The 12,562-nt window shown below is 41.5% G+C and overlaps 1 protein-coding gene and 1 long non-coding RNA gene across 3 annotated transcripts in view; one reads left to right on the top strand and one right to left on the bottom strand.

Moving 5' to 3' along the window:
* Positions 1 to 9,632, bottom strand: part of EFEMP1 (EGF containing fibulin extracellular matrix protein 1) — a 58,907-nt gene extending 49,275 nt beyond the window's left edge. The window contains exons 1-4 of one of the 2 annotated variants that reach the window (XM_073212975.1): positions 9,501 to 9,632; positions 8,185 to 8,272; positions 802 to 850; positions 224 to 637 (exon numbers count right to left, since the gene is read on the bottom strand). In XM_073212975.1, coding sequence (XP_073069076.1) covers positions 224 to 637; positions 802 to 850; positions 8,185 to 8,268 — 547 coding nt within the window. In that variant the 5' untranslated portion in view covers positions 8,269 to 8,272; positions 9,501 to 9,632. The remainder of the gene's footprint in view (positions 1 to 223; positions 638 to 801; positions 851 to 8,184; positions 8,273 to 9,500) is intronic. The other variant, XM_017655961.3, reaches the window with a different exon arrangement.
* The window catches only part of LOC118972764 (uncharacterized), a 294,258-nt gene extending 282,145 nt beyond the window's left edge, over positions 1 to 12,113 (top strand). Inside the window, exons 7-8 of the long non-coding RNA XR_012121214.1 lie at positions 10,993 to 11,120; positions 11,711 to 12,113. This is a non-coding gene — a long non-coding RNA (uncharacterized lncRNA). The remainder of the gene's footprint in view (positions 1 to 10,992; positions 11,121 to 11,710) is intronic.
* The last annotated feature ends 449 nt before the right edge of the window (positions 12,114 to 12,562 follow it).

Genomic DNA, 12,562 nt, shown 5'->3' with positions numbered 1-12,562 from the left:
GCTAAGGTTGAGAACCACTAATGAAGCCACAGTTTCCTCATTAGTCTATCAGCAACCACCTTTCAGGATTATTGCAATGATTAAATATGATAATCCAGGCAAAGCACTTATTTAGCACAATGTCTGGCGTGTGAGTAGCTCTCAATAAATGTAAGCTGTTATCCTCACCACAAGGTGCACTTGGGCAAGAATTTTTCTTGTTAGTATATTAAGTCATGCTTACCTTGGCATATGTTATGCTCACTCTGCTCATAGCCTGTTGCACATTGGATCCGATGAGAAGGGTTGGAGGGAATGCGTTGAGGGTCAGCTGGGTTCCGTCGGATGACAAAGTTATTTCGGCCAGTCTGCACTTCAGGGCCTGCAACTGCAGCTGCACTGGCGACCAGTCCACCCCCAGGCACTACTCCACTTGCAGCCATGCCACTGGCTGCTACGCTCCCAGTGGCTCCACCTGAGGCTGCAGCTGCATTTGCTGCTGCACCCACAGCTTCAGATGCTGGTGTTTCTTGCTGTGGTTGTTCATTATTGACAATAATCTGGGCTGTTTTAGGAAGACAGAGGTATCCTCCATAGTGGTTGACACATTTCATTCCACCTTTGCAAGCATCTGGGACAATGTCACATTCATCGATATCTGGTCAGTAATAAAATAAGTCAGGAATCTTCTTAGAGGGGAAACCAAACATGTAAATATATGCTCATAACTATTTGGTAATAATATAGACAGGACTGGAAGAGTGACACATGAGATGGAGAAAGAAAACTATGTTCAAATGGGACGTCTTTGAACTGGCTCACCTTTGCACTGCTGTCTTATAGGATCCCACTCATATCCATCTGTGCATTGCTGCGAAGAAAACATGAAAGAAGAGGCCAAGAGATAGTTAATTGGTGTGTTAACTCCCTAAGAAGTCACTCTAAAAGCTGCTTCTAATGGCAAAAATCCTTGCACTACAGTTCTATAGAGATGATAAAATTCATAGTTTCCTTTCTTAAAGACAGATCTATGCTTTGAACCACTTCTGGGCTTTCCTCTCAGTCACCAGCTACCTCAACTCTTCTGTTGCATTTGGTACAGTTACACATCAACATGCTCTTGGTATTATTTTCTGTCTTGATACTAATCTCCAATCTCTCTGGCTACTCTTTCATTGCATTATTTGCCCCTTCTTCCACATTTTAAGTTTTATGGAAAAAAAACACTTTTTTTCAGTCCTTGACTCTTTCCCTCTCTTTCTTTCAATCCTCTTAGAGCTTCCGAGCACCTGGCTTTCCTTCTCATTCCTATTCAGCTGAATTCTGAGCTTCCCACTCACACTCTGGCCTGCCTCCTAGATTCAGTTCCTACAGGTCCGCTCTAGCTCGCTCACTGAAGAAACCATCTATTGAGTACCTTCTCACACCCAACATCATCCTAGTCCCTGGGGATACAAAGGTCATGAAGACCTTGTCCCTGTGCTTAAGCAGCTCACAGGTCAGAAAAGGAGACAGACAGGTAGACAAGGTGGAGCAAGGTGTCAGGTGCCATGACATAAGTTATGTGTGTGCAAGGAGTGATAGTCTCTGTCCAGGGCTGTGGGTGGACCTGACAAGGTAGAAGGGAATGCTTTATGGGGGACGCCACAAGTGAATTTTCCAGAGAGATGTGGAAATTCTAGGATGAAGGACCATATTAGTAAAGGTCCAAAACTGTTAAAAAGGGAAGAAACTGTAAGTGGCCCTGGGTGAGTGGGGATAAGACTAGGAGGTAGGCAGGGCCAAATTTGGGAATCCTTTCTTTGGGACAGGAAGGAACTGAATTCTACCATGATAGTCAGTGAATCTCAAGCTTTATTATGCTTAAGAATCGCCGAAGCTGCTTGTCAAAATGCTGACTCTGGGCCCACTCAAAGGATCTGATTCTATAAGTCTGGGAAGGGCCCTGGCATCTGAATGCCTAACAAGCATCCCAGGTGATTCTGATATAGGTTGTCCTTGGGGTACTTCTTGAGAAACACTGCCAGAAGTGATATGAGGCCTCTGAAGAATTTTTAATCTCAAGAAAACATTTGACCAGCTTCAGAGGAAGAACCAGAACATTTGAAAACAAGAAATAGCAAGAGTTAGTGAAGATGTGGAGAAAAGGGAATCCTTCTATACTGTTGGTGGGAATGTAAATTCGTCCAGTCACTGTGGAAAACAATATGGAGGTTCCTCAAAAAAGTAAAAATAGAAATACCTTATCACCTAGCAATTGCACTTCTGGGAATTTACCTGAAGAAAACAAAATCACTAATTCAAAAAGGTACATGTGCACCTCTGTTTATCACAGCATTATTTTCAATAGCCAAGATATGGAAGCAACCCAAGTATCCATTGACAGATGAATGGTAAAGACAATGTGGTATATATATATATACAATGGAATATTATTCAGCCATAAAAAAGAAAGAAATCTTGACATTTGTGACAATGTGGATGAACCTAGAGGGTATCATGTTAAGTAAAATAAATCAGGTACAGAAAGACAAATACAATATGATTTGGCTTACATATGGAATCTAAAACACAAAACAAAAACGAACAAACAAGAAATAGACCCATAAATAATGACAACAGACTGTTGGTTACCATAGGGGAGAGGAGTGAGGGGATGGGTTAAAAGGTGAAGGGTATAAAGAAGTACAAACTTCAAATTATAAAATAAATTAGTTATAGGAATGGTAATACAATATAATATTGTAATATCTTGGTATGGTAACAGGGGATAACTACACTTACCATGGTGAGCATTTAGTAATGAATATGATTATTGAGTCACACTATGTTGTACATCTGAAACCAATATTGTATACTAGCTATATTTCAATTAAAAAAAGAATTATCAGAGGAGAGCCAAGATGGCAGCGTGAGTAGAGCAGCAGAAATCTCCTTCCAAAATCATACATATTTTTGAAAATACAACAAATACAACTATCCCTAAAAGAGAGACCAGAAGACACAGGACAACAGCCAGACCACATCCACACCTGTGAGAACCCAGTGCCTCGCGAAGGAGGTAAGATACAAGCTGCAGCCCGGTGGGACCCGAGCGCCCCTCACCCCAGCTCTTGGCGGGAGGAGAGGAGTCAGAGCAGGGAGGGAGAGGGAGCCCAGGACTGATAAACACCCAGCCCTAGCCACCCGCATCAGAGCGCAGACACACAGTGCATGCGTGGGGTGCTGGAAACTAGGGAAACAGGACAGTAAGACCTGTGAGTGGGTTCCTGCAGCTGGCGCACCTGGGACAAAGAAAAGCAAGTGCTTTTTGGAAGTCTTAAAGGGATAGGGACCCTACAGCTGATGGAAGCACCCTGGGACACTTAGCCCAGCAGCTGTGAATCTGGGGGAACTCTGGGTGCCCGAACCCCTGCAGCACAGCTCGGAGGCCCCTCACCATGATAAACAGCCTCCCGCCTGTTCCCCCTCCAATGTGACTCTGCCATATTGGAGCAGCAGCCTGAGGCAGACCATGCCCCCAGCAACTGCAGAGCTAAATAAACTCCATAGTGGCCGGACAAGATCAGTAGCCCCGTCTGCACACAGCTGCCCAGCACAAGCCGCTAGAGATCACTGTTCTCCCAGGAAAGGAAGGCCATAAACTGGCAAGAAAGGACTTTCTCTTACCCAACACATGCGCCAGCTCCCCACAAATATATCTATCACCATGAAAAGGCAGAAGAAATCGATACAGACCAAGATCACAGAGGCAAACCTGAGAAGGAGATAGACCTAACCAGTCTTCCTGAAAAAGAATTAAAAATAAAGCTCATAACCATGCTGATGGAGCTGCAGAGAAATATGCAAGAGCTAAGGGATGAAGTCTGGAGGGAGATTACAGAAATGAAACAATCTCTGGAAGGATTTATAAACAGAAAGGATAAGATGCAAGAGGCCATTGATGGAATAGAAACCAGAGAACAGGAACGCATAGAAGCTGATGCAGAGAGAGATAAAAGGATCTCCAGAAATGAAACAATATTAAGAGAACTGTATGACCAATCCAAAAGGAACAATATCCGCATTATAGGGGTACCAGAAGAAGAAGAGAGAGAAAAAGGAATAGAAAGAGTATTTGAAGAAATAATTGCTGAAAATTTCCCCAAACTGGGGGAGGAAATAATCGATCAGACCATGGAAGTGTACAGAACTCCCAACAGAAAGGATCCAAGGAGGACAACACCAAGACACATAACAATTAAAATGGCAAAGATCAAGGCAAGGACAAGGACAGAGTTTTAAAGGCAGCTAGAGAGAGGAAAAAGGTCACCTACAAAGGAAAACCCATCAGGCTATCATCAGACTTCTCAACAGAAACCTTACAGGCCAGAAGAGAATGGCATGATATATTTAATGCAATGAAACAGAAGGGCCTTAAACCAAGAATACTGTATCCAGCATGACTATCATTTAAATATGAAGGAGGGATTAAACAATTCCCAGACAAGCAAAAGTTGAGGGAATTTGCCTCCCACAAACCACCTCTACAGGGCATTTTAGAGGGACTGCTCTAGATGGGAGCACTTCTAAGACTAAATAGATGTCACCAGAGAAAATAAAATCACAGCAAAGAAAGCAGACCAACCAAATACTAACTGAAGGCAAAAAATAAAATCAACTACCCACAAAAGCAGTTAAAGGAAGCACAAAAGAGCACAGAATAAAACAACCAACATATAAAGAACAGAGAAGGAGGAATAAGAAGGGAGAAAAATAAAGAATGACCAGACAGTGTTTAAAATAGCTCAATAAGTGAGTTAAGTTAGACAGAAGATACTAAAGAAGCTAACCTTGAACCTTTGGCAACCATGAATCTAAAGCCTGCAATGGCAGTAAGTACATATCTTTCAATAATCACCCTAAATGTAAATGGACTGAATGCACCAATCAAAAGACACAGAATGGATAAAAAAGCAAGACCCATCTCTATGCTACTTACAAGAGACTCACCTCAAACCCAAAGACTATAGGAACAAAGAAAGACTGAAGGAACAAAACAGCAGCAGAATCATAGAACCTAAGAATGGACTAACAGTTACCAAAGGGAAAGGGACTGGGGAGAAAGGGAGGGAAGGGAGGGATAAGGGTGGAGAAAAAGAAAGGGGACATTACGATTAGCATGTATAATGTAGGGGGGGTCATGGGGAGGGCTGTGCAACACAGAGAAGACAAGTAGTGATTCTACAGCATCTTACTACGCTGATGGACAATGACTGTAATGGGGTTTGTGGGAGGGATTTGGTGAAGGGGGGACCCTAGTAAACATAATATTCTTCATGTAATTGTAGATTAATGACAACAAAATAAATAAATTAATTAAAAAAAGAATTATCATTGCCAGAGATACACTAAAAATACATAGAAAAAATAAACATTCTAAGTCAGAGGCAAAAAAAAACATTTGAGGAAGATGCTTCAGGAAGGTTTGAGCAAAAGTAGAGTAAACAAATAGTAAACTTAAATTTTTTTAATGGAGCTGAGAGTTGTTGATGCACACAATAGGTGTTTGGCAAGTAAATAGCAGAATGGAGACATAGAGCTCAGTTTGGGTATTTTACTGATATCTGAAACTTAAGAGGATAAAAACTGAACTCACCTTATGTCCCAAACTAATTCTCTCTAGTTTCCCCAACGCTGTCCAAGGCACTACCATCTTTCTCAAGACCCAAGATTACAATCTTAACATCAGTAATGACTTTTCCAATGTCTTCCTTGATTTTCCTTTAAGTTCTGCTGACTTTGTGTCCATTTCTATATCAACCACATTAGAGTAAACCTTCCTAGCCTCATGAGTAGGCAAGGTTGCTCAGCTGGTCTCCATATTTCTATGTGCTGCACGCAATCTCTGGGACAATCTTTCTTGCTCTCTTGGTTATGCTACTTCTATATCTAAGAGCTCAAATTGGCCTGTAGACCTCTTATCTCCCATTTTGCCATCTCCAGGTTCTCCTTACTACCCAGTATAGCCCATATGACCTTTTTACCTCCTGGACTTGTCTTGGTTGTTTTCAACTTTAGCCTTTGATTATGCCACATGCCCTGATTCAGGTGCCTCTTCAGCCTTTCTGGGTTAATTCAGTCATCATTTCTTTCAAGAACCAGCACAGAGTTTTACATCCTCCAATATGCCAATGCTCACATTAATTACCTGCTTCTCTATTTCTTTAGCTTCTTGTATGATCTGTATAATAATATTATTTGTACTTGCTTAGGAACTTTGTAGTTTTCAATGGTATTTTCCCAGGATAAATTCCCTGAGGCTAAGATGTGAATTTTCTTAATAAACAAATAAACTTCAATTCTTTTGCTGATGGTGATAATTGCTTATGCACATGGTAGATACTTGGCAAGTAAATAGCTGAAAGGATCCTATCTTTAATATGGAAGGGGAATATGAAGCTATCTTGTTCATATGAGCCCATCCTTCTGAAAAGTATCTTTCAAGCCAGGCAAAATGACAGTTCACTAGAATAATCTGTATGATAGAGAAGACTTGCACTGAGGTATTGAGTTCCAGTACATTTAATATGAATCTACTATTAAACAAGTCTAGACTGGATTTACATTCACCACTGGCTGACTTAAGCAAGTTAAAAACTCTCTCTGATCTTCACTTCTACTATCAGCAGAAGGAAGATGATGCTACTTACTTCATACTTTACTGTGAGGATGAAAGAAGATAGTATCTTCAAAGTGGGGCACTCAAAAAATAGTTACATTTTGTCCTTTAACCATGAATTATTAAGCATAAACAATTCAAAAAAGAATAGGCCTAATCTTAGCACAAAAAGGATGTCATATCTGGGAAATCTGTTATAATAGCAAACCCTGGTTAGTGGTCCTAAAATTAGTGTTTAATCTATAGGGAACTTTCTCTGCTAAGACAAATAAGACTTAAGTGGTCAGCAAAGGGAAGGGGGTATAACATAAACAACTGTAAAAGCAATTAAATATTTTATTGGATGAACATAAAAATGGGTAGTTCAGTTATTTTCAGCTCCCTAAGAAGGTAGTAAGTTAAGCCTAAATAACAAAACATTTTCATTTTAAGATTAACAACACATGCATTCATTTCTTGTGCTTTATCTTCAGCAGAGGAAGTAACTACATTTATCATTAAGTTACCAAAATATTTATGTTAAGCCTTATTTGATTTATAGTTGATCTGAACAAGGAATATTTGCCAAATGAATACTAACATTTTAGGGATAATATGATACCATAAAGTGAGATACTGTTTATTATCAGTAATTGATACTAGCTCACTTTTAATAGTTTTATTTTCCATTTTTTTTCACATTCTTTTGAGTAGCATTACTTAATTTTAAACTGGGAGCAAGTAGAAAAATGTGTTTTTCATATTGCCTCACAGCACTGAGTAAAAACTAGAAAACACAAAACAGAGGTGCAAACTCACCATAAGTGAGGTTAAGTACTGCCCTCTGTTCTCATCACATCCATTCCTGGCAGTGGAAGGGGTCAAATGACATTTTCAATATTTTTAAACATTGGTGATGCCCGTATAATTAACTCATTAAATTTTACTTGGAAATATCATGCATGCTACTTAGAAAATGTAAAACCAAATTTCACACAAAGCATTTTAAAACCACTTAAGCAAATCCTGCACCCTGAAAACATATAAAGTCGATCTGAAAGGCATTTGTATGAGTAATTAGTCACATTATAAATGAATATACCCTTTATAAAAGCCATAAAGGCTACTTGCTTGAAAATATAAGTCACATGCACAAATGAGGTGATGTGCTTTTGTGTTTGCTTATTTGACTTGTCTTACTCTGTAGTTTTGGTTTCATCCACATGTATATAGGAATCCAGGTGTTCGATCCTTTACACCCATTACTTTATTGAATGTGTTGGAAACAGGCAGCTTACTTTGGTTTTTTGAAGTGTACCCTTTATACGTCTTGTGCAATTCATCCACATTTTAGTCCCTATCTCAATTTGGTGATCTAAATGAACTTTTGAAAGGACCATGGGCAATTTGCAACAAATCCTAAAGATGAACCATGCTAAAGGGCTGTTTAATTTATTGCTCTCCACAGAGTACAGCCCACATACACTGGCAGGAGTGGATAAAGTCTCCTTTGTGTCACAGAATCCCGCTAAACCGCTCTTATCTCAAATTCCATCACACCTTACCGTGTACGTGATAGTTTCTTCCGTGTCCTGTGATTTGACCAACGCCAGAGGCAGCATAGTTAGGAAAAGGGCTTTCAACATCATGAATCTCAAAAAAAAAAACACAGGACAAACTGATTCTTAGTATCCGCTGCGGGGGAAATAACAAAACTTTAGCTGTAAAGTAACAAGCGAGGAAGAGAGGGTGGAGGAGGCAGAAACTGTGTCATACCCAACTTCCAATCTACTTTCGCGTCCCCCACCCCTCCAGCCTTCCCGGTAGCCAAACCAAACACCAAAGACTAAAACGGCTGCAGAACTGCATTTCACTTTACTCCATGAGGCTAAGCTGAACATACACATTTGGGATGCACCTACGCAGCAGGCTCCAAAAAGGGGGTGGAAGGCAAATAATAGAGGGTAATTAATTTCAAAGGAGATGATGCCTTTTTGGTGGGTGGAGGGTGGAGGTGGGGCAGCAAATGTTATATTATTCCTTGAACATTAAGGCTATCCTTTTATGCTCACTTGCAGCTAGTGAGGTTCCTTGCACAATTAACAGAAATACCTTCGAATTAATATGAATTACTTTGGCTTCAAACATTTTTTTTTAAACAAAACACTAAACAAGTGAAAACTCAGGGAGCAATCCCCTCCCCTCCGAAAATACCTGTACTTCAGAACTCCTTTTCACATACACCCCAGCACCAACTCTCGAAGTGGCACTTCCATGCTGTTCTCTACGCGCAACTCCGAATGCTCCAGGTTGCATGGGGGAGCAGCCCAAAGTGTCTGATTCCCTTGTGCCTCATCAGCCCCTCGCTTCCTGACATGCTACCTTCAGGATCAGGGCTGCCTAGTGCCAGAACTGGGGGACCACACTACAGCCGGGGATACCAGTTTCTTGGCCGCAGGCCTTGTGCCCAGGGGAAGTGAGGTCCCCTTTCTTAACAGTAGGTTAACAAGCGGCAGTTCTCCGGAGGTGCTTAGCTCTCCAGCTTCTAACCAGCTTTTGTGGGGTCCAGGTGTGGCTTAAATCTCGCACACTGATCCCTTGAAACTTTCAAAACCTCGTTTATGGGAAAAGCCCTGTCCCGCTGACTAGTGGCGCGCACACACATGCCCATCCAAACAGATGTCACCCCGGTACTTGCACATGCTGACAGATCGCATTCTGAGACCTGCACACCTCCATCTCCTTCTCCGCCTGAGATCCTGCACAGTGCGGGGCCAGCTCTTTGGTACACTGCACCCCAGGGTCAGCGCACTCACTCCCTGGTGCGGGGACCCTTGGGCAATGGGTGCACTGATGGGACCCGCGCATCTGGGGTTCCTACCTCCGTGGGCGCGCTGCGCTCCAGGCCCGCGCAGCAAGGGAGAGCGCAGGGAGGGCAGCCCCGTGGGTCTGAACTGGCGAGGTCTGGCAGCGGCCGCGGCGGCAGGAGGAGGAAGAGAAAGGAAAGGAAAGGGGAGGGAGCAGGAGGGCGGAGGAGAGGGCGGAGGGAGGTGCAAAGGCTGAGCCAAGCGCTCCAGGCCGGGCGGGAGAGCGCGCGGAGCCGCTGCGTCTGCGCCCCCTGGTCCAGGGGCCCTCTCCACCACCCTGCCCGCCCTCCCCTGATGGTCTCTTACCCCCAGTTGCCAGGCGCAGCGGAACCCTAGGCTGAGGATGGCACGTTGGGCATGAGATGTCTGGGGTTTGAATCAGCCTTGGTGATGTTCCAGCCTTCCGAGCAAGTTCTCTGTGCCTTGGTGCCCTGCATAGGGAAGGGAAGACATCCCGGCGCAGAGATCTTATGAGGGTCTTGAGAAATTACTTATTTTTTTCTACAGTAAGTGAATCCTAGGAAGGTAAATTAACCCCATTCACAGAACTGGTTTTATTTCCTTTTTTTTCCCCCCTTTCATATTACTTTTTTTCTGACGGGTGGTGGTGGGGGGCGGATTGGGGAGGGTGGGCTTCCTCAAATGGAGAAAAAAAAATCATTCGACAAATATTTGTGACCTACTATGCGCCAGGTGTTGGGAATGGGTCAAGTAGAAATCACACCAACAAAATTGTGAGGTGGGGTTTGTTTTTGTCTCTCAAACTTCCCTTTTTTATGGGCCCCTTTTCCCATCTACTGCTTTTCTTCTCTCCGCTGGTTCGCTTGTGGAAGTTCCCAGTACTGGTCATTCAAAGTTGGGCACTTCATTCTCACCTTGCATAATCATGGTGGAATTTCAGGAATCTGGAGGGCAAAAAAAATTTTTTTCCACTTCTTCAAATCATACCACACAGATTGTAGTTATCTTTGAAGGTTCCAACTCTAAAGTCAGATTAATAGTTTGCTTCCAAGGCAGTCACATCTTCTAAGAAGCAAACAACCAAGGAAAATATGAATGAAACAATGTGCAAACTGAAGGTATTAAGGAATTAAACCCTGATCAGGAGTGGAGGGTGGGAGAGAGAGGTACAACTCCTTTCCCTTCCTCGCTGCCCATGGGGTGAGGATGGTGGTAAACAGTGCGAGAGAGAGGCTGTCAGGCAGAAGTCTCTCTCCTTATCTCTGGGGTATGCAGTGGGTTGCTCAGACCTTGCCAGTTTGGTTGCAAGCCACAAAATATTGGACAAGATCAGAGGAGCTTCATGACCCTGAACTTCCTTGGGTATATGGAATTTGCCAATAATATTAAAAAGTTTTACCGCAAAAATCAAAACAAATTTGTTTTCCCAGTCATTAATGATTCTAAACTCTAAAAATAAAAATGAGTCTTTGCTTTAATATTGTAAAAAGATCTGTCCAGACATTTTCTGCTATTTATTTTTGAATATGTTGTTTCTATCCTCAGCCTTTTCTCCAGAAAAAGTGGGTTGAAACTCCCAAATTTCTATCATCAGCCTGGAACTATTCCTATATATTTAACTGATGGCTTGTTATCTTCATCCATACACCTAATGGATATTTCAAACTAAACAGGTATGGCGAACCTCACCTTCCCTCCCTACCTACTCTACCCACCTGCTTCACCATCTCAATTAGCAGCAATTTCATCTTTCCATTTGCTCCTGTCCATTAATATTAAGTCATCCTTGAATTCTGTTTTCCTCATACACCATGCACTCAATTCTCAGAAAACTTTGGCTCCATCTCCAAAATATATCCAGAATTGGACTACTTTTAATCACTTCTTTTGTTACTACCCTGCCCTGAGCCACCATCATCTTCCACCTGGATTATTACAACAGCTTCCTAATTGGTCTTCCCACCTACACTCTTGCTGCCCTGCAGTCTTTTCTCAGTAGAAGTTCATGTAAATGGAATCCTAGAGTATGTACTCTTTTGTGGTTGGCTTCCTTCACTTAGCATGCTTTTGAGTTGCATCCTTGTTATTAGGTTTATCAGAAGTCCATTCCTTTTTACTGCTGTGTAGTAGTCCATTGTGTGGATATACCCTGATTTGTTTATCTGTTCACCTGTTCAGGGATATTGTGCTTTTTAACCAATGAAACTGTCACGGACATTAATGTAGAAATGTTTGTGTTGACATATATTTTGCTTTCTTTTAGGTAAATACTTAGAGGTGGAACTGCTGGGTCTATGGTAAGGCTATGTTTAACTTTATAAGAAAATGCCAAACGTTTTCCCAAAGAAACCATACCATTTTATATTCCCACCAGAAATATGCGCGATTCATTTTCTCCATATCCCAACACCTGGTATTGTCAACCATTTATAATGTGAGCCATTATATTGGGTGTGTAAGTGGTATCTCATTGTGGTTTTATTTTACATTTATCTGATGCCTAGTGATGTTGAGCATTTCTTATATGCTTATTGACCACCAATGTATCTTCTTTTGTAAAGGACCCAATCAAGTCTTTAGTCAATTTCTTGTTTGCTTTTTGTGTTAATATAACTTATAAGAATTTTTTTAAATATAGTCTTCCTGCTAGTCCTTTGTCAGATATATATTTTTGGAATATTTTCTCCTAGTCTTTGCCTTGTCTTTTTATTGTCTTAGTGCTATCTTTTAGAGCAAACCTTTTTAATCTTAATAAAGTCCAATTTATTACTTTTTTATTTTATGTTTTTTCCTTTTTATATTCTATTTACAAAATCTTACTTTGAGTAAATCTTTTAAGCTCTCTGAACTTCAGTTCCTGCTTCTGTAAAATGGGGAGGTTGTAAAGATTGAAAAACTCATAGCAAACATCCAATACATGTGTATGATTGTTCTTAGATGTTAGAACGTATGGTATGGGGGAGCTGTTCTAAGCAGTTCCTCCATCCTGATGTAAACCAGTATTATTTAGATATCATTCCTATTCCTAACAATAGGGTATCTCCTATCTAGTGTAAAGATAATGAAATAAGCAATGGCATTCCCAGGTTGTTGTTTTGGGGACAGGCCAGTGTTC

This window comes from Manis javanica, chromosome 1 (assembly GCF_040802235.1).
Source record: "Manis javanica isolate MJ-LG chromosome 1, MJ_LKY, whole genome shotgun sequence".
Lineage (NCBI taxonomy): Eukaryota > Metazoa > Chordata > Mammalia > Pholidota > Manidae > Manis > Manis javanica.
Note: the sequence above shows the minus strand (reverse complement) of the source record. Positions and strands in the feature narration are given on the sequence as shown.